Source organism: Phaenicophaeus curvirostris, unplaced genomic scaffold, assembly GCF_032191515.1.
Source record: "Phaenicophaeus curvirostris isolate KB17595 unplaced genomic scaffold, BPBGC_Pcur_1.0 scaffold_175, whole genome shotgun sequence".
In the NCBI taxonomy this organism is placed as follows: Eukaryota; Metazoa; Chordata; class Aves; order Cuculiformes; family Cuculidae; genus Phaenicophaeus; species Phaenicophaeus curvirostris.
In genome coordinates this window covers 1-21,269 of record NW_027206795.1, presented here as the reverse complement: position 1 = coordinate 21,269, position 21,269 = coordinate 1, and the positions used below count along the sequence as shown (strand labels likewise).

Sequence of the window (21,269 nt, the reverse complement as noted above, 5' to 3'; positions counted from 1 at the left end):
GTGGGGGGGGTCCCCAAAACCCAGTGTGGTGGGGCTCTGTGCAATATGGGGGGGTCAGAGACCCCCCCTTGGTGGTTTGGGAGGGTCTGAAGAGTGGGGGGGTCCCCAAAACCTGAGGGGGGGGGTGTCTGTGCAATATGGGGGGGCAGAGCCCCCCCTTGGTGGTTTGGGGGGGGCTGGAGAGTGGGGGGGGGTCCCCAAAACCCAGTGTGTGGGGGGGTGTCTGGATAGAGGGGGCGGTCCCCAAAACCCAGTGTGGGGGGGCTCTGTGCAATATGGGGGGGTCAGAGCCCCCCCCTTGGTGGTTTGGGGGGGTCTGAAGAGTGGGGGGGGTCCCCAAAACCTGAGGGGGGGGGGTGTCTGTGCAATCTGGGGGGGTCAGAGACCCTCCTCTTGGTGGTTGGGGGGGGCTGGAGAGTGGGGGGGTCCCCAAAATCTGAGGGGAGGGGTGTCTGGATAGTGGGGGGGGGGGTCCCCAAAACCTGAGGGGGGGGTCTGTGCAATCTGGGGGAGGCAGAGACCCCCCTCTTGGTGGTTTGGGGGGGGTCCCCAAAACCCAGCGTGGGGGTGGTCAGGACCCCCCCCTTGTGCCCAGAGGTTTTGGGGGGGCTCTGGATTTTGGGGGGGGGGGGTCAGGGGGGTCCCTCACGGGGGGGTCCCCGTGGGCGGGGGGGGGCGCAGGCAGAGCAGCAGCGGACTCCTGGGGGGCTCCGGGGACCTGGGGACACGGGGGGGGGGGGTCAGGGTGACACTGGGGGGGGGGGGGTGTCACCTAAACCGCCCCCCCAGCCCCCCCCCCAGGCTCCAGGTTTGGGGGGGACAGAGGGGACAGGGGGGGACAGTGGGGGGGGGGACAGCGGTGGCAGTGATAGAGGTGACAGTGGGGGGGGTGACAGGGACAGAGGGGACAGTGACAGGGGTGACAGTGGGGGGGTGACGGGTGACAGGGACAGGTGACAGTGGGGGGTGGCAGCAGGGGGGGTGACAGAGGTGACGGGGGGTGACAGGGGTGACGGTGACAGGGGTGGCAGTGGGGGGGTGACGGGGTGGCAGTGATAGAGGTGACAGTGGGGGGGGTGACAGGGACAGAGGTAACAGTAGGGGGGTGGCAGCGGGGGGGGTGACAGGGTAGATGACAATGGGGGGTGACAGGGGTGACAGTGACAGGGGTGACAGTGGGGGGATGACAGGGGTGACAGTGGGGGGGTGGCAGCGGTGGCAGCGATAGAGGTGACAGTGGGGGGTTGACAGGGGTGGTAGTGACAGGGCAGGTGACAATGGGGGGGTGGCAGTGGCAGGGGTGGCAGCTGGGGGGGGACAGCGGTGGCAGGGACGGGTGACAGCGGGGGGTGACAGAGGTGACAGTGGGGGGGGGTGACAGGTGACAGAGGGGTGACAGCGACAGAGGTGACAGCGACAGAGGTGACAGCGACAGAGGTGACAGCGGGGGGTGACAGGGGTGACAGGGACAGAGGGGACAGTGGGGGTTGGCAGCGGGGGGGGTGACAGTGACAGGGCAGGTGACAATGGGGGCTGGCAGTGGCAGGGGTGGCAGCTGGGGGGTGACAGCAGTGACAGGGACAGGGGTGACGGTGACAGGCAGTGACAGTGACAGGGATGGTGGCTACAGGGGTGACAGTGACAGAGGTGACAATGACAGCAGTGGTGGTGACAAGGGTGTAAGCAACAGGTGATGGTGGCAGCGGTGACAGGGTGACAGTGGCAGGAGGGGGTGGCAGCGGGGGAGGTGACAAGGGTGACAGTGACAAGGGTGGTGGTGGCAGAGGTGACAGTGACAGGGGTGACAGCAGCAGGGGAGGTGACAAGGAGGGGTGGCAGCAGCAGGGGTGGCAGCAGGCGAGGTGACAGAGGTGACAGCGGGGGGGAGGTGACAGAGGTGACAGCAGGGAGGTGACAGAGGTGACAGCAGGGGAGGTGACAGAGGTGACAGCGGGGGGGGGAGGTGACAGAGGTGACAGCGGGGGGGGAGGTGACAGAGGTGACAGCGGGGGAGGTGACAGAGGTGACAGCGGGGGAGGTGACAGAGGTGACAGCAGGGGAGGTGACAGCTGGGGGGAGGTGACAGAGGTGACAGCGGGGGGGAGGTGACAGAGGTGACAGCGGGGGGGGTGACAGAGGTGACAGCGGGGGGGGATGACAGAGGTGACAGCGGGGGGAGGTGACAGAGGTGACAGCGGGGGGGGGGGTGACAGAGGTGCCAGCGGGGGGGGGTGACAGAGGTGACAGCGGGGGGGGGGTGACAGAGGTGCCAGGTGCCAGCGGGGGGGGAGGTGACAGCGGTGACAGTGGCCGCAGCCCCACGTACCCGTGCCCAGAGCAGGAGGTGGCGGGACAGGGGGAGCCCCAGGGGGGGGCGAAAAAGCCAGGGGGGGCCCCCCGGGCCGGGCTGCGGAGAGAGCACAGAGCATCAGCCCCCCCCCCCCCACTCCCTGCACCCCCAAATCCCACCCCCCCCCTGCACCCCAAAACCCCCCCCAGCACCCCAACCCCCCCCCCGACCCCCCCGCATCTTACGTCTCCCAGGGGCTCGCGGGGGGGGCTGCGTCTCCTACAAGAGAAATTGGGGGGGGGGGGGGTGTCACAGGCAGCCAGCATCGTTTTTTGGGGTGCCCCCCCCCCCTAATTCTTGGGGTTGGGGGAGGTCTCAAAGGTTTGAGGTCCTCAAGAGATCGGGGGGGGGGGAATCTAGGGAATTTGGGGGCTTGAGGGGGGTTAGAAAGGGATTTGGGGGGTTTGGAAAGGGATTTGGGGGTCCTGGGGGGGTTGGAAAGGGATTTGGGGGTTTGGAAAAGAATTTGGGGGGGGTTGGAAAGGAATTTGAGGGTCCTGGGGGGGGTTGGAAAGGGATTTGGGGGCCCTGGGGGGTTGGAAAGGGATTTGGGGGTCCTGGGGGGCTTGGAAAGGGATTTTGGGGGTTGGAATGGAATTTGGGGGGGTTGGAAAGGAATTTGGGGGTCCTGGGGGGTTGGAAAGGAATTTGAGGGGGGTTGGAAAGGAATTTGGGGGTTTGGAAAGGGATTTGGGGGGGTTGGAAGGGAATTTGGGGGCCCTGGGGGGTTGGAAAGGAATTTTGGGGGGGTTGGAAAAGAATTTGGGGGCCCTCGGGGGTGTGGAAAGCAATTTGGGGGGCTTGGAAAGGAATTTGAGAGGGTTGGAAGGGAATTTGGGGGTCCGGGGGGGGTTGGAAAGGAATTTGGGGGGGGTGGAAAGGGATTTGGGGGGGTTAGAAAGGAATTTGGAGGTCCTGGGGGAGGGGTTGGAAAGGAATTTGGGGTCCTGGGGAGTTGGAAAGGGACTTGGGGGTTTGGAAAAGAATTTGGGGGGGTTGGAAGGGAATTTGGGGACCCTGGGTGGGTGGAAAGGAATTTGGGGGGGGCTGGAAAGGAATTTGGGGGGGTTAGAAAGGAATTTGGGGATCTGGGGGGGGTTGGAAAGGAATTTTGGGGGGGTTGGAAAGGAATTTGGGGGCCCTGGGGGGGGTTGGAAAGGAATTTGGGGGTTTGGAAAAGAATTTGGGGGGGGGTTGGAAGGGAATTTGGGGGTCCGGGGGGGGTTGGAAAGGGATTTGGGGAGGCTGGGGGGTGACTGAAGGGATTTGGGGGGGTTGGGGGGTGACTGAGGGGATTTGGGGGTGACTGGGGGGTCTGGGGGGTCCCTCGCCTGCTGGGGGGGGGTCCCCGGGCCCCGGGGGGGGGCTCTGCAGCCGCTGCAGCTTCGCTTCCAGTTCCAGGTTGCGGCTTTCGGCCTCCTGCAGGCGCCTGGGGGGGGGGGGAGAAGGGCTCAGGGACCCCCCCCAGCCCTCCCAGTGCCTCCCAGTATCTCCCAGTGCCTCCTCACTCCCTCCCAGTTGCTCCTTATTCCCTCCCAGCCCTTCCCAGTCCCTCCCAGTGCCCCCCATTCCCCTCCCAGTGCCCCCCATTCCCTCCCAGTGCCTCCCCACTCCCCTCCCAGTCCCTCCCAGTCACTCCCCATTCCCACCCAGTCCTTCCCAGTGCCTCCCAGTGCCTCCCCAGTCCCTCCCAGTCCCTCTCAGTACCCCCCAATCCCCTCCCCATTCCGTCCCAGTCCCTCCCATTCCCTCCCAGTACCCCCCAAACCCCTCCCCATTCCTTCCCAGTCCCTCCCAGTGCCTCCCCATTTGCTCCCAGTCCCTCCCAGTGCCTCCCCATTCCCTCCCATTCCATCCCAGTGCCCCCCATTTCCCTCCCAGTCCCTCCCAGTCCCTCCCATTCCCTCCCAGTCCCTCCCAGTGCCCCCCAGTCCCTCCCAGTGCCCCCAGTACCGGGCCAGCCCCTGTCCCGCTGCCCGCAGCAGCCCCAGTTCTCTCTCCAGCTCCGCTCTCTGGAGCCGTTCTGCCTCCAGCGCCGCCTGCAGCGCCTGGCACGGACACGCCCCCTGGATCAGGCCACGCCCCCTGGATCAGGCCACGCCCCCATGTGCTTAAGCCACGCCCCCTCTTGGCTCAGGCCACGCCCCCTTGGGGTCAGACCACGCCCCCCCACGCGTGAGTCTCCGCCTCCTTCTGCACTGACCACGCCCCCTGGCTGAGGCCACGCCCCCTTGAGGCACTGACCTTGCCCCCTTTGGGTTGAGAACCCCCCTAAGACCAGGCCACGCCCCCTTTCGACACTGACCACGCCCCCTCCGGCTGAGGCCACGCCCCCTTCGACACTGACCACGCCCCCTCCGGCCGAGGCCACGCCCCTTCAACACTGACCACGCCCCCTACCTGAGACTGTGGCCCCTTTAGCACTGACTGGATCTCCTCTGGTTGAGGCCACGCCCCCTTCAGCACTGACCACGCCCCCTTCAGCACTGACCACGCCCCCTTCTGCGCTAACCACGCCCCCTTCAGCACTGACCACGCCCCCTTCTGCGCTGACCACGCCCCCTTCAGCAATGACCACGCCCCCTTCAGCACTGACCACCCCCCCCTTCAGCACTGACCACGCCCCCTCCGATCGAGGCCACGCCCCCCGGGACTCCCCTATTCCCCCCCCCAGCCCACAAGGACCCCAGTGACCACCCCCCCCCCCACCAGGCCATGGGGTCCCCTGGGGTCCCTACCCCCCCCCCCCCCCGCTACTGGTACCTCAGGAGGGGCTGCAGAGTCCTCCGGGGGGGGGCAGCGTCCGCGGGGGGGACCCCCTAGTTTGGGGGGGGCCCCTCAGGTTGGGGGGGGGCTTCTGGGGGCGGGGGGGGTGTCTTTTTCGGGGGGTCCCTCTGGGGGCAGGGCCCCCCCCGAGGATGAAGGGACCCCTGGAGGTGGGGAGGGGGGGTCTGGGGCCGGGGGGGTCCCTATGAGGGGGGCGGTCCCTATGAATGGGGGGGTCCCTGTCTCTGGGGGGGGGTCAGTAGGTAGGGGGGTCTCTGGGGGGGTCCCTGATTCCGGGGGGGTCCCCCACTCCCCCTCCATGGCCACGTCCTGGTCCCACTCCTCATCTTCCTCATCTTCTTCCTCTTCCTCTTCCTCCTCCTCTTCCTCCTCAGGGCTGGAAATAGGGGGGGTGTGTCACCTGGAAGCGCCCCCCCCCCCAAAGACCCCCATTTGGGGACCCCCAGCCCCCCCCCCTCATTCCTTACCCCCCCCATCACCTAGGACACAGCCCTCCCCTCAATCTGGGGACCCCCAGGGGACACCCAGTCCCCCCTTCCATTCACTCCCAGTGCCCCCCAGTCCCTCCCAGTGACCCCCCATTCACTCCCAGTGCCCCCCATTCACTCCCAGTGCCCCCCCATTCGCTCCCAGTTACCTTCCAGTCACTCCCAGTGCCCCCCCCATTCGCTCCCAGTGCTCCCCAGTCCTTCCCAATGACCCTCCAGTCACTCCCAAGTACGTTCCAGTCACTCCCAGTCCTCCCCAGTCCCTCCCAGTGCTCCCCCATTCGCTCCCAGTCCTCCCCAGTCCCTCCCAGTGCCCCCCCCATTCGCTCCCAGTGCCCCCCATTCGCTCCCAGTTACCTTCCAGTCACTCCCAGTGCCCCCCCATTCGCTCCCAGTGCTCCCCAGTCCTTCCCAATGACCCTCCAGTCACTCCCAAGTACGTTCCAGTCACTCCCAGTCCTCCCCAGTCCCTCCCAGTGCTCCCCCATTCGCTCCCAGTGCTCCCCAGTCCCTCCCAGTGCCCCCCCCCATTCGCTCCCAGTGCCCCCCATTCGCTCCCAGTTACCTTCCAGTCACTCCCAGTGCCCCCCCATTCGCTCCCAGTTACCTTCCAGTCCCTCCCAGTGCCCCCCCATTCACTCCCAGTGCTCCCCAGTCCCTCCCAGTGCCCCCCCATTCACTCCCAGTGCTCCCCAGTCCCTCCCAGTGCCCCCCCATTCACTCCCAGTGCTCCCCAGTCCCTCCCAGTCCCCCCTTCCATTCACTCCCAGTGCCCCCAAGTCCCTCCCAGTGCCCCCCCCATTCACTCCCAGTTACCTTCCAGTCACTCCCAGTGCCCCCCCATTCGCTCCCAGTGCTCCCCAGTCCCTCCCAGTGACCCTCCATTCACTCCCAAGTACCTTCCAGTCACTCCCAGTGCTCCCCTACCCCTCCCAGTGTCCCCCCAGTCACTCCCAGTGCCCCCCATTCGCTCCCAGTGCTCCCCAGTCCCTCCCAGTGCCCCCCCCATTCGCTCCCAGTGCTCCCCAGTCCCTCCCAGTGCCCCCCCATTTGCTCCCAGTGCCCCCCAGTCCCTCCCAGTGCCCCCCCATTTGCTCCCAGTTACCTCCCAGTCCCTCCCAGTGCCCCCCATTTGCTCCCAGTGCCCCCCAGTCCCTCCCAGTGCTCCCCCATTCGCTCCCAGTTACCTTCCAGTCACTCCCCAGTCCCTCCCATTCCCTCCCAGTCCCTCCCAGTGCCCCCCATTACCCTCCCAGTCCCCCCCCCGACTCACTCGGGGGTCTCCCCGGGCGTACGAGTACCCCACAAACGGGAGGTGCAGCTCCAGAGCGGGGGGGTCCCACGGCTCCTCCTGGGGATCCTGGGGGGCGGGGTGGGGCAATTAGAGTGGGGGGGGCAATTAGAGACAGGGAGGCAATTATGGGGGGGGTAGAAGGGACCCCCTTTTTTTGGGGGGGGGGTGTCTCAGGATGGGAGCCCAAGGTGGGGGGGGGGGGGGTCCCGGGATGGGGGGGGTCCTGGGATGGGGGGCTCCCTGTCCTCAAGAATGGGGGGGGTCCCAGGATGGGGGGGTCCCGGGATGGGGGGGGGGGGTGTCCCTATCCTCAAGAATAGGGGGGGTCCCAGGATGGGGGTTCCCTGTCCTCAAGAATGGGGGGGTCCCAGGATGGGGGGGGTCCCTGTCCTCAGGATGGGGGTGTCCCAGGATGGGAGTGTCCCTGTCCCCAGGATGGGGGTGTCCTCAGGAATGGGGGTGTCCCAGGATGGGGGGGTCCCGGGATGGGGGGGGGTCCCTGACATCAGAATGGGGGGGTCCCAGGATGAGGGGGGTCCCTGTCCTCAGGAATGGGGGGATCCCAGGATAGGGGGGTCGCAGGATGGGGGTGTCCCAGGATGGGGGTGTCCCAGGATGGGGGGGTCCCGGGATGGGGGGGTCCCTGTCCTCAGGAATGGGGGGATCCCAGGATGAGGGTGTCCCGGGATGGGGGGGTCCCTGTCCTCAGGATGGGGGGATCCCAGGATGGGGGGGTCCCAGGATGGGGGTGTCCCTGTCCTCAGGAATGGGGGGATCCCAGGATAGGGGGGGTCCCAGGATGGGGGGATCCCAGGATGGGGGGGGTCCCAGGATGGGGGGGTCCCTGACATCAGGATGAGGGTGTCCTCAGGAATGGGGGTGTCCCGTGATGGGGGGGTCCCAGGATGAGGGGGATCCCAGGATGGGGGGTCCCCTGTCCTCAGGATGGGGGGGTCCTCAGGATGGGGGTGCCCCGGGATGGGGGGGTCCTCAGGATGGGGGGGTCCTGGGATGGGGGGTCCCTGACATCAGGATGAGGGTGTCCTCAGGAATGGGGGTGTCCCAGGATGGGGGGGTCCCTGTCCTCAGGATGGGGGGGTCCTCAGGATGGGGGTGTCCCGGGATGGGGGGGTTCCCAGGATGGGGGTGTCCCAGGATGGGGGGGTCCCTGTCCTCAAGAATGGGGGGTTCCCAGGATGGGGGTGTCCCTGTCCTCAGGAATGGGGGGGTCCCTGTCCTCAAGAATGCGGGGGTCCCAGGATGGGGGTGTCCCTGTCCTCAGGAATGGGGGGATCCCCGGATAGGGGGGTCCTCAGGATGGGGCTGTCCTGGGATGGGGGGGGTCCCTGTCCTCAGGAATGGGGGGATCACCGGATGGGGGGGTCCCTGTCCTCAGGAATGGGGGGATCCCCGGATAGGGGGATCCCAGGATGGGGGTGTCCTGGAATGGGGGGTCCCTGACATCAGGATGAGGGTATCCTCAGGAATGGGGGTGTCCCGGGATGGGGGGGTCCCTGTCCTCAAGAATGGGGGGTCCCAGGATGTGGGGGTGTCCCTGTCCTCAGGAATGGGGGGATCACCGGATAGGGGGGGTACCAGGATGGGGGTGTCCCGGGATGGGGGGGTCCCTGTCCTCAGGAATGGGGGGGGTCCCAGGATGGGGGTGTCCTGGGATGGGGGGTCCCTGACATCAGGATGAGGGTATCCTCAGGAATGGGGGTGTCCCGGGATGGGGGGGTCCCTGTCCTCAAGAGTGGGGGGGGTCCCAGGATGTGGGGGTGTCCCTGTCCTCAGGAATGGGGGGATCCCAGGATAGGGGGGTCCCAGGATGGGGGTGTCCCGGGATGGGGGGGTCCCTGACATCAGGATGGGGGTGTCCCAGGATAGGGGGGTCCCAGGATGGGGTGGTCCTGGGATGGGGGGTCCCTGACATCAGGATGGGGGGGGTCCCAGGATGGGGGGTGTCCAGGGATGGGGGGGTCCCTGTCCTCAGGAATGGGGGTGTCCCGGGATGGGGGCATCCCTGTCCTCAAGAATGGGGGGGTTCCAGGATGGGGGGGGTCCCTGTCCTCAGGAATGGGGGGGTCCCAGGATGGGGGGGTCCCAGGATGGGGGAACCCAGGATGGGGGGGTCCCTGTCCTCAAGAATGGGGGGGGTCCCAGGATGGGGGTGTCCCTGTCCTCAGGAATGGGGGGATCCCGGGATGGGGGTGTCCTGGGATGGGGGGGGTCCCGGGATGGGGGGGGGTCCCTATCCTCAGGAATGGGGGGGGGTCCCAGGATGGGGGGGGTCCCAGGATGGGGGGGGGTCCCTGTCCTCAGGAATGGGGGGGATCCCAGGATAGGGGAGTCCCAGGATGGGGGGGTCCTGGGACGGGGGGGTCCCAGGATGGGGGTGTCCCGGGATGGGGGGGGTTCCCGGGATGGGGGGGGGTTGTCCCGGGATGGGGGGGGTCCCGGGATGGGGGGGTTCCCGGGATGGGGGTGTCCCGGGATGGGGGGGTTCCCAGGATGGGGGGGCTGGCGGGGGCGGGCCCTGACCGGCTGGCTGAGGCTGTCGTCGAGCACGTCGAAGTTGGCGGTGTCGGCGGCGCCGCCGGCCTCGGGGGCGAAGGGCGGGGGGGTCCCCGGCAGCCGCCGCCACCTCAGCCCCGCGAACAGCGCCGCCCGCCGGAAGTCGCGGGCCCCGCCCCGGCCGAGCCGCCGCTCGCGCGCGCACAGCAGCCCCCGCACCAGCGCCCGCGCCGCCCCCGGCACCCGCCGCGGGGGACCCGGGTTCGAGGCCCGCCCCGCCGGCACGCGCCACGACGACGACGACGAGGAGGAGGACGAGGAGGAGGGATCCGGGTTCGAATCCCGCTCCGGGCTCAGAGAGGGAACCGGGTTCGAGTCCCGCCCCGGCAAAGAGGAGGAGGAGGAGTCCGGCTCGTCCGGATCGTCCGGGGGGAGGTGGAGGTGGTCCTGGAGGAGGCAGCGGTGACACCAGTGAGTCCAGTGAGTCCAGTGAGTCCAGTGACACCAGTGACCCCAGTGACTCCAGTGACACCAGTGACTCCAGATACTCCAGTGACACCAGTGAGTCCAGTGAGTCCAGTGACCTGAGTGACTCCAGTGAGTCCAGTGACCCCAGTGACTCCAGTGACCCCAGTGACCCCAGTGACACCAGTGGCTCCAGTGACCCCAGTGAGTCCAGTGACCCCGGTGACCCCAGTGACATCAGTGACCCCAGTGACCCCACTGACACCAGTGACCCCAGTGACTCCAGTGAGTCCAGTGACCCCAGTGACATCAGTGACCCCAGTGACACCAGTGAGTCCAGTGACCCCAGTGAGTCTAGTGACACCAGTTGACACCAGTGACCCCAGTGAGTCCAGTGACCCCAGTGACACCAGTGACCCCAGTGACCCCAGTGAGTCCAGTGACCCCAGTGGCTCCAGTGACGCCAGTGACCCCAGTGGTTCCAGTGACCCCAGTGACATCAGTGACACCAGTGACCCCAGTGACCCCAGTGACACCAGTGACTCCAGTGACCCCAGTGACTCCAGTGACCCGAGTGACTCCAGTGACTCCAGTGACCCCAGTGACCCCAGTGACCCCAGTGACCCCAGTGACTCCAGTGACTCCAGTGACCCCAGTGACTCCAGTGTCTCCCAGTCAATCCAGTGACACCAGTGAGTCCCACTAACCCCAGTGACCCCAGTGACTCCAGTGTCTCCCAGTCAATCCAGTGACACCAGTGAGTCCCAGTAACCCCAGTGACACTAGTGACTCCCTGTGACATCAGTGACTCCAGTGACCCCAGTGCTCCCAGTAAACCCAGTGACCCCAGTAACCCCAGTGACTCCAGTCAACTCAGTGACACCAGTGCTCCCAGTAAACCCAGTGACACCAGTGAGTCCCACTAACCCCAGTAACTCCCAGTAACCGCAGTGACCCCAGTGCTCCCAGTGACCCCAGTGACCCCAGTGCTCCCAGTGACCCCAGTGCTCCCAGTGACTCCAGTAACTCCAGTGACTCCAGTAACCCCAGTGACCCCAGTGACTCCAGTGACACTAGCTCTCCCAGTGACTCCGGTGACACCAGTGACTCCAGTAACCCCAGTCCCTCCCAGTGCCCCTATTCCCTCCCAACCCCTCCCAGTAACCCGCCATTGCCCAGTGTCTCCCCATTCCCCTCCCAGTCCCTCCCAGTCCCTCCCAGCGCCTCCTCAGTGCCTCCATTCCCTCCCAGTGCCCTCCCAGTGCTCCCCATTCCCCTCCCAATGCTCTCCCAGTCCCTCCCAGTGCCTCCCTATTCCCTCCCAGTCTCTCCCAGTGCCTCCCCATTCCCTCCCAGTGCCCCCCATTCCCCTCCCAGTCCCTCCCAGTGCCTCCCACTGCCCCCCATTCCTCTCCCATTCCCCTCCCAGTGCCCCCCATTCCCCTCCCAGTCCCTCCCAGTGCCTCCCAGTGCCCCCCATTCCTCTCCCATTCCCTCCCAGTGCCCCCCATTCCCTCCCAGTCCCTCCCAGTGCCCCTCTATTCCCTCCCAGTCCCTCCCAGTGCCCCCCATTCCCTCCCAGTCCCTCCCAGTGCCCCCCATTCCCCTCCCAGGCCCTCCCAGTGCCTCCCTATTCCCTCCCAGTCTCTCCCAGTCTCTCCCAGTGCCTCCCAGTGCCCCCCATTCCACTCCCAGTGCCCCCCATTCCCCTCCCAGTCCCTTCCAGTGCCTCCCCATTCCCTCCCAGTACGTCCCAGTGCCCCCCATTCCCCTCCCAGTCCCTCCCAGTCCCTCCCAGTGCCCCCCATTCCCCTCCCAGTCCCTCCCAGTCCCTCCCAGTCCCCCCCATTCCCCTCCCAGTCCCTCCCAGTCCCTCCCAGTGCCCCCCATTCCCCTCCCAGTCCCTCCCAGTGCCCCCCATTCCCCTCCCAGTCCCTCCCAGTGCCTCCCTATTCCCTCCCAGTCCCTCCCAGTGCCTCCCCATTCCCTCCCAGTGCCCTCCCAGTCCCTCCCAGTGCCCTCCCAGTGCCCCCCATTCCACTCCCAGTGCCCCCCATTCCCCTCCCAGTCCCTCCCAGTGCCTCCCTATTCCCTCCCAGTCCCTCCCAGTGCCTCCCCATTCCCTCCCAGTGCCCTCCCAGTCCCTCCCAGTGCCCTCCCAGTGCCCCCCATTCCACTCCCAGTGCCCCCCATTCCCCCCCATTCCACTCCCAGTGCCCCCCATTCCCCTCCCAGTCCCTCCCACTGCCTCCCTATTCCCTCCCAGTGCCTTCCCATTCCCTCCCAGTCCCTCCCAGTGCCACCCCATTCCCTCCCAGTGCCTTCCCATTCCCTCCCAGTCCCTCCCAGTGCCCCCCATTCCCTCCCAGTCCCTCCCAGTGCCCCCCATTCCCCTCCCAGTCCCTCCCACTGCCTCCCTATTCCCTCCCAGTGCCTTCCCATTCCCTCCCAGTCCCTCCCAGTGCCTCCCCATTCCCTCCCAGTGCCCTCCCAGTCCCTCCCAGTGCCCTCCCAGTGCCCCCCATTCCACTCCCAGTGCCCCCCATTCCCCTCCCAGTCCCTCCCAGTGCCTCCCCATTCCCTCCCAGTGCCCCCCATTCCCCTCCCAGTCCCTCCCACTGCCTCCCTATTCCCTCCCAGTGCCTTCCCATTCCCTCCCAGTCCCTCCCAGTGCCACCCCATTCCCTCCCAGTCCCTCCCAGTGCCTTCCCATTCCCTCCCAGTGCCTTCCCATTCCCTCCCAGTCCCTCCCAGTGCCCCCCATTCCCTCCCAGTCCCTCCCAGTGCCCCCCATTCCCCTCCCAGTCCCTCCCACTGCCTCCCTATTCCCTCCCAGTGCCACCCCATTCCCTCCCAGTCCCTCCCAGTGCCTTCCCAGTCCCTCCCAGTGCCTTCCCATTCCCTCCCAGTGCCTTCCCATTCCCTCCCAGTCCCTCCCAGTGCCCCCCATTCCCTCCCAGTCCCTCCCAGTGCCTTCCCATTCCCTCCCAGTCCCTCCCAGTGCCTCCCCATTCCCTCCCAGTGCCTCCCAGTCCCTCCCAGTGCCCCCCATTCCCCTCCCATTCCCTCCCAGTCCCTCCCAGTGCCTCCCATTCCCCTCCCAGTCCCTCCCAGTCCCTCCCAGTGCCACCCCATTCCCTCCCAGTCCCTCCCAGTGCCCCCCATTCCCCTCCCATTCCCTCCCAGTGCCTCCCAGTGCCTCCCCATTCCCTCCCAGTCCCTCCCATTCCCTCCCAGTGCCACCCCATTCCCTCCCAGTCCCTCCCAGTGCCCCCCATTCCCCTCCCAGTCCCTCCCAGTCCCTCCCAGTCCCTCCCAGTGCCCCCCATTCCCTCCCAGTCCCTCCCAGTCCCCCCCAGTGCCCCCCGGCGGCGCGGGGGCGCACCTCGAAGTGGAGGATCTTGGCGTAGGTCTCGAGGACGGAGTCGGCGAAGAAGGGGGGCCTCCCGAAGAACATCTCGTAGGCCAGAGCCCCCAGCGCCCACCAGTCGCACTCGGCCCCGTACGAGCGCCCCGGGTCCTCCACCGCCCACAGCATCTCGGGGGACAGGTAGTCGGGGGTCCCCACGGCCACCGCCGAGCGCACCTGGGGACATGGGGACACCAGGGGACAGCGTGGGGACATCGTGGGGACAGCGTGGGGACATCATGGGGACAGCGTGGGGACTTCATGGGGACATCATGGGGATAGGTGACTATTGCCACCACCAAGAGCATCTGGGGACATGGGGACATCGTGGGGACATCGTGGGGACATCATGGGGATATCATGGGGACAGCATGGGGACTGGTGACTATTGCCACCACCAAGAGCATCTGGGGACATGGGGACAGCGTGGGGACAGCCTGGGGACATCATGGGGACAGGTGCCTATTGCCACCACCAAGAGCATCTGGGGACATGGGGACATCGTGGGGACATCGTGGGGATATCGTGGGGACATTGTGGGGACATCATGGGGACATCATGGGGACAGGTGACTATTGCCGCCACCAAGAGCATCTGGGGACATGGGGACATCGTGGGGACATTGTGGGGACATCATGGGGATATCATGGAGACAGCATGGGGACAGGTGGCTACAGCCACCGCCGAGAGAATCTGGGGACATGGGGACATCATGGGGACATCATGGGACATCAGGGGGACTTCATGGGGACATCATGGGGACAGGTGACTATTGCCACCACCAAGAGCATCTGGGGACATGGGGACATCGTGGGGACATCATGGGGATAGGTGACTGTTGCCACCACCAAGGGCATCTGGGGACATGGGGACATCGTGGGGACATCGTGGGGACATCATGGGGACAGCATGGGGACTGGTGACTATTGCCACCACCAAGAGCATCTGGGGACATGGGGACAGCGTGGGGACAGCCTGGGGACATCATGGGGACAGGTGCCTATTGCCAGCACCAAGAGCATCTGGGGACATGGGGACATCGTGGGGACATCGTGGGGATATCGTGGGGACATTGTGGGGACATCATGGGGATATCATGGAGACAGCATGGGGACAGGTGGCTACGGCCACCGCCGAGAGAATCTGGGGACATGGGGACATCATGGGGACATCATGGGACATCAGGGGGACTTCATGGGGACATCATGGGGACAGGTGACTATTGCCACTACCAAGAGCATCTGGGGACATGGGGACATGGGACATCTTGGGGGTATCATGGGGGTATCATGGGGACATCATGGGGACAGCGTGGGGACACCATGGGGACATCGTGGGACATGGGGACATCATGGGGACATCATGGGGACATCATGGGGACAGGTGCCTATTGCCACCACCAAGAGCATCTGGGGACATGGGGATATCGTGGGGACAGTGTGGGGACATCGTGGGGATATCATGGGGACCATCGTGGGGCAGGTGCCTATGGCCACCGCTGAGAGCATATAGGGATTGGGGACATCATGGGGACATTGTGGGGACATCATGGGGACATCATGGGGCAGGTGCCTATTGCCACTGCCAAGAGCATCTGGGGATTGGGGACATCATGGGGACATCGTGGGGACATCATGGGGACATCATGGGGACACCATGGGGACAGGTGCCTAATGCCACCACCGACAGCATCTGGGGACATGGGGACACCATGGGGACATCATGGGGACAGGTGCCTATTGCCACTGCTGAGCGCATCCCTGTCCCCTGTCCCCTGTCCCCTGTCCCCTGTCCCCTGTCCCCACTCACGGTGCCATCAGGTCCGAGTTTCACGCAGGACCCGAAGTCCCCGAGCCGGATGTGTCCCTGCCGGTCCAGGAGGATGTTGTCGGGTTTGATGTCCCTGGGGGGGGGGGGGGTGTGTCCTCTGTCACCCTGTGTACCCTTGTCAGCCCGCCCGTGTCCTGCTGCCAGCGCAGCCTCCTGGCCCTTTGTCCCCATGTCCCCCTGTCCCTCCATGTCCCCCTGTCCTCCCATGTCCTCCACCCCATGCCACGTTCCCCCATATCTCCATGTCCCCATGTCCCCATGTCCACATATCCCCATGTCCCCATATCCCCATGTCCCTATATCCCCACATCCCCATATCCCCACATCCCCACGTCCCCACGTCCCCATGTCCCCATGTCCCCATATCCCCATGTCCCCACATCCCCACATCCCCATGTCCCCATGTCCCCATGTCCCCATGTCCCCATATCCCCATGTCCCTATATCCCCACATCCCCATATCCCCACATCCCCACGTCCCCACGTCCCCCATGTCCCCATGTCCCCATATCCCCATATCCCCACGTCCCCATGTCCCCATATCCCCGTGTCCCCATATCCCCATATCCCCCTGTCCCCATATCCCCATGTCCCCATGTCCCCATATCCCCATATCCCCACGTCCCCATGTCCCCATATCCCCGTGTCCCCATATCCCCATATCCCCATGTCCCCATGTCCCCATATCCCCATGTCCCCATGTCCCCATGTCCCCGTGTCCCCATATCCCCATGTCCCCATGTCCCCATGTCCCCGTGTCCCCATATCCCCATGTCCCCATGTCCCCATGTCCCCGTGTCCCCATATCCCCATATCCCCCTGTCCCCATATCCCCATGTCCCCATGTCCCCATATCCCCATATCCCCATATCCCCATGTCCCCATGTCCCCCATGTCCCCATATCCTCATATCCCCATATCCCCATGTCCCCATGTCCCCATATCCCCATGTCCCATGTCCCCATGTCCCCATATCCCCATGTCCCCATATCCCCATATCCCCATGTCCCCATATCATGTCCCCATGTCCCCATGTCCCCATATCCCCATGTCCCATGTCCCCATGTCCCCATGTCCCCATGTCCCCATATCCCCATATCATGTCCCCATGTCCCATGTCCCATATCCCGTGTCCCCGTGTCCCCGTGTCCCACCGGTGCACGTAGCCGAGGCGGTGGACGGCGTCGATGGCCAGCACCAGCTCGGCCAGGTAGAACCGCGCCATGGCCAGCGGGAGACGGTCCCCAAACTTGGTGAGCAGGGTCAGGAGGTCCCCCCCGATGTAGTACTCCATCACCAGGTACTGCGGGGACACGGGGACATGGGGGACACCGCGGGGACGTGGGGGGATAGGGAGACACGGGGACACGGGGATATTGCGATGGGGACATGGGGACATGCGGACATGGGAATGGGGACATGGGGACATGGGGACATGGGGATGGGGACAGCGTGGGGACATGGGGACAGGGACGTGGAGGTGAAAGGCGACATGAGTACATGAGAACATGGGGACAGGGACATGAGGATGGGGTGGGGACACGGGGATGGGATGGGGGACATGGGGATGGGGACATAGGAATGGGGACATGGGGATGGGGACACAGGGATGGGGACATGGGGACATGGAGACACTGGGATAGTGACATGGGGTTGAGGACACAGGAATGGGGACACGGGGATGGGGACATGAGGATGGGATAGTGACATGGAGATGGGGACACGGGGATGGGGACACGGGGATGGGATGGGGACATGGAGACACTGGCATAGTGCCATGGGGATGGGGACAGGGACATGGAGGTGGAAAGGGGACATGAGCACATGAGAACATGGGGACAGGGACATAAGGATGGGGTGGGGACACGGGGATGGGGTGGGGACACGGGGATGGGGACATGGGGACATGGGGACATGGGGATGGGGACACAGGGATGGGGACATGGGGACATGGGGTTGGGGACATGGAGATACTGGGAATAGTGACATGGGGACGGGGACATGAGGATGGGACAGTGACATGGAGATGGGGACACAGGGATGGGGACATGGGGACGTGGGGACATGAGGATGGGACAGTGACATGGAGATGGGGACACAGGGATGGGGACATGGGGACATGGGGACGTGAGGATAGTGACATGGAGACACTGGGATAGTGACATGGAGATGGGGACATGGGGATGGGGACACAGGGATGGGATGGGGACATGGAGATGGGGACACAGGGACATGCGGGATACGCGGATATGGTGTGGTGTCCCCATGGTGTGGTGTCCCCAGTCCCCAAGGGGGGGGGATTTGTGTGTCCCCAAGGTGGGTGTCCCCAAGGGGGGGTGTCCCCAAAGTGTCCCCTCACCAGGCACTGGGTGTCCTGGAAGGCGAAGTGCAGGCGTGTGATCCAGCGCTGGTCGCCCCTCGCCAGCACCTCCCGCTCCTCGCGGAAACAGGACACCTGGGGACAGGGGACACGGGGGACAGCGGGGTCACCTCCCCCCTCAGGGTCACCCCCTTGGGGACAACGCCAGGCACTGAGGCCACCAGCAAGGTCACACCCCCCCCACCCCCCCCCCAGCCCAAGGCATTGGAGTCAGGGTCAGCGCTAGGGGTCCCGTGTGTTCCCAGTGTCACCTCCCCAGTGTCACCTCCCCAGTGTCACCTTCCCAGGGTCACCCCAACCCCCAGAGCCACCCTTGTCCCACCCACTGTCCCCATCACTCCATGTCCCCTCTGGGGCCTCAGGAACCCCTTGTCCCCCTCCCTCTATGTCCCCATGTCCCCATGTCCCCATATCCCCACGTCCCCATGTTCCCATATCCCCACGTCCCCATGTTCCCATATCCCCGTGTCCCCATGTCCCCATGTCCCATGTCCCATATCCCCACGTCCCCATGTTCCCATATCCCCGTGTCCCCATGTCCCCATGTCCCATGTCCCATATCCCCATGTCTCCATGTCCCCATGTCCCCATGTCCCCATATCCCCATGTCCCCATGTCCCCATATCCCCATGTCCCCATATCCCCATATCCCCATGTCCCCATGTCCCCATGTCCCCATGTCTCCATATCCCCATGTCCCCATATCCCCATATCCCCATGTCCCCATGTCCCCATATCCCCATGTCCCCATATCCCCATGTCCCCATGTCCCCATATCCCCATGTCCCCATGTCCCCAGGTCCCCATATCCCCATGTCCCCATATCCCCATGTCCCCATGTCCCCATATCCCCATGTCCCATGTCCCCATATCCCCATGTCCCCATATCCCGATGTCCCCATGTCCCCATGTCCCCAGGTCCCCATATCCCGATGTCCCCATGTCCCCATGTCCCCAGGTCCCCATATCCCCATGTCCCCATATCCCCATGTCCCCATGTCCCCATGTCCCACGTCCCCATATCCCCATATCCCCATGTCCCCATGTCCCCATGTCCCACGTCCCCATATCCCCATGTCCCCATATCCCCATGTCCCCATGTCCCCATGTCCCTCACCTCCCCGCGCTTCAGCAGGTCCCACTTGTTCATCACCTTCATGGCATAGACCTGTCCCGTCTCCTTCATCCTCACCACGGCCACCTGCGGGGCCACCGCGGGGCCACCATGGGGCCACCGTGGGGCCACCAGCATCCCCCTGTGTCCCCCGAGGCCCCCGTGTCCCCCCCCCCCCCTTGTCCCCTCACCTCGCTGAAGGCCCCGCGCCCGATCACCTTCAGCACCTCGAAGTCGCTGCGACGCAGCTGCAGCTCCCGCACGCGGGCGGCTACCGGCTCGGCTGGGGGGGCAACCAAAGGGGGGGGCCACCAGGGGGCGTCAGAGGGCATGGGGGCAACAAGGGGGGGGCAGCCAAGGGGCGGTCAGGGGGCATGGGGGCAACTAAGAGGGGTTAAGGGGGCACGGGGGCAACCGGGGGGGCGCCACCAGGGGGCGTCAGGGGGCTTGGGGGCAACCGGGGGGGGGCAGCCAAGGGGGGGTCAGGGGGCACGGGAGCAACCGGGGGGGCAACCGGGGGGGGTCAGGGGGCATGGGGGCAACGAAGAGGGGTTAAGGGGGCATGGGGGCAACCAAGGGGGGGGGCCACCAGGGGGCATCAGAGGGCTTGGGGGCAACCAGGGGGTGTCAGGGGGCATGGGGGCTACTGGGAGGGCAACCAAGGGGGGTTAAGGGGGCATGGGGGCAACCGGGGGGGGGCAGCCAAGGGGGGGTCAGGGGGCTTGGGGGCAACCGGGGGGAGCAACCAGGGGGTGTCAGGGGGCATGGGGGCAGCCAAGGGGGGGTCAGGGGGCATGGGGGCAACCAGGGGGGCAATCAAGGGTGGTGAAGGGGGCATGGGGGCAACCGGGGGGGGCAGCCAAGGGGGGGTCAGGGGGCATGGGGGCAACCAGGGGGGGTCAGGGGGCATGGGGGCAACCGGGGGGGGGCAATCAAGGGGGTTAGGGGGCATTGGGGAAGTCAAGGGGGGGGTCAGGGGGCATGGGGGCAACTCTGAGGGGCAACTGGGGGGGGTCAGGGGGCATGGGGGCAACCAGGGGGGGCAACCGGGGGGGGGGAAAGGGGGTATGGGGGCAACCAGGGGGGGGTGACAGTCCTGGTGGGGGGGGGTGTCAATCCTTGGGGGGGGGTCACAGCCCTAGGGGGGGGGGGTGACAGTCCCCGGGGGGGGGTCAGGGTGCCCCGGGGGGGGGGTCCTCCCGGGGGGGGGACCCCTGGGTGCCGCGGGGGGGGCCCCTTTCCTCTCGCAGCCCATTTATGGCCTCGCAGCGATCGCTGCCCGGGGGGGGGGGGGGGGAAGGGGGGGGGGGAAGGGGGGGGCAGGGCCTCTCCACTCCTTTTCTGGGCAGGTCGGTCCCCAAAGGGACCCTTGGGGACCAAACAACCCCCCCCCCCCCAAAAAAAAAGAGACCCCTAGATCCGGGACCCCCCCCAAAAAAAAATAAAAGAGCCCCCCCCCCCATGTCCGGGACCCCCCCAATCCTGCCCCCCCCAGCCCCCCCCCAATCCCCCTGGGACCCCCCCCAATCCCCTCGGGATCCCTAATCCTGCCCCCCCCAATCCATTCGGGACCCCCCCAATCCCCTCGGGACCTCCCAGTTCTGCCCCCCCCCCCAGACGCCCCCCCAAGCCCCTCGGGACACCCCCAATCTCCCTGGGACCACTCAATCCCCTCGGGACCCCCCCCAATCCTGCCCCCCCACCCCCTCAATCCCCCTGGGACCCCCCCCCAATCCTGCCCCCCCACCCCCTCAATCCCCCTGGGACCCCCCCCCAAATTCCCCCCCCCCGGCCCCTCAGGACCCCCGAATCACCTCCAATCTTGCCCCCCCACCCCCTCAATCTCCCCTGGGACCCCCCCTAGTCTTGCCCCTCCACCCCCTCAATCCTCTCGGGACCCCCCCAATCCTGCCCCCCCACCCCCCAATCCCCCTGGGACCACCTCCAATCCTGCCCCCTCACCCCCCCAATCCTCTCGGGACCCCCAAATCCTGCCCCCCCACCCCCCCAAACCCCCTGGGACCCCCCCAATCCTTCCCCCCCACCCCCTCAATCCCTCTGGGACCCCCCCAATCCTGCCCCCCCACACCCCCAATCCCCCTGGGACCCCCCCAATCCTCTCGGGAACCCCCTAATCCGGCCCCCCACCCCCCCAATCCCTCTGGGACCCCCTCAATCCCCCTGGGACCCCCCAATCCGGCCCCCCCCTCCCCCCCAATCCCTCTGGGACCCCCCCAGATCCCCCCCCCGGCCCCTCAGGACCCCCGAATCGCCTCCAATCCGGCCCCCCACCCCCCCCAATCCCCCCTGGGACCCCCCCAATCCCCTCGGGACCCCCCCAATCCGGCCCCCCCACCCCCCCCAATCCCCTCGGGACCCCCCCAAATCCCCCCCCCCCCCCCCGCTCACCCCAGCTCAGGAACTCCCGCAGGTGCCTCTGCCCCCCCGGTTCTGGGGGGGGGGGCTCGCTCTGGGCCAGCCGGTGCCGCAGCCCCCCGGTCACCCCCAGCAGCAAATCCAGCAGCGCCCCCAGACCCAGAGAGACCCCCCCCCGCCCCCCCCCCACCCCCGGACCCCCCCAGAACCAGCGCCCGAAGCCGCTCCCGCCGCCCCGGGGGCGCCGCCATCGCCGGGACGG

The 21,269-nt window shown here is 66.4% G+C and overlaps 1 protein-coding gene across 1 annotated transcript; it reads right to left on the bottom strand.

Annotated features, from left to right (window-relative positions):
• Positions 1–2,531: 2,531 nt before the first annotated feature.
• DMPK (DM1 protein kinase) lies at positions 2,532–21,208 on the bottom strand. The gene is given in 13 exon segments (XM_069882523.1): positions 2,532–2,569; positions 3,682–3,779; positions 4,304–4,416; positions 5,114–5,503; positions 6,899–6,985; positions 9,461–9,880; positions 13,284–13,484; positions 15,117–15,210; positions 16,292–16,440; positions 17,497–17,592; positions 18,635–18,718; positions 18,823–18,914; positions 21,041–21,208. Coding segments are annotated over 11 exon segments (1,755 nt in total). The 5' UTR covers positions 18,704–18,718; positions 18,823–18,914; positions 21,041–21,208.
• Positions 21,209–21,269: the final 61 nt, after the last annotated feature.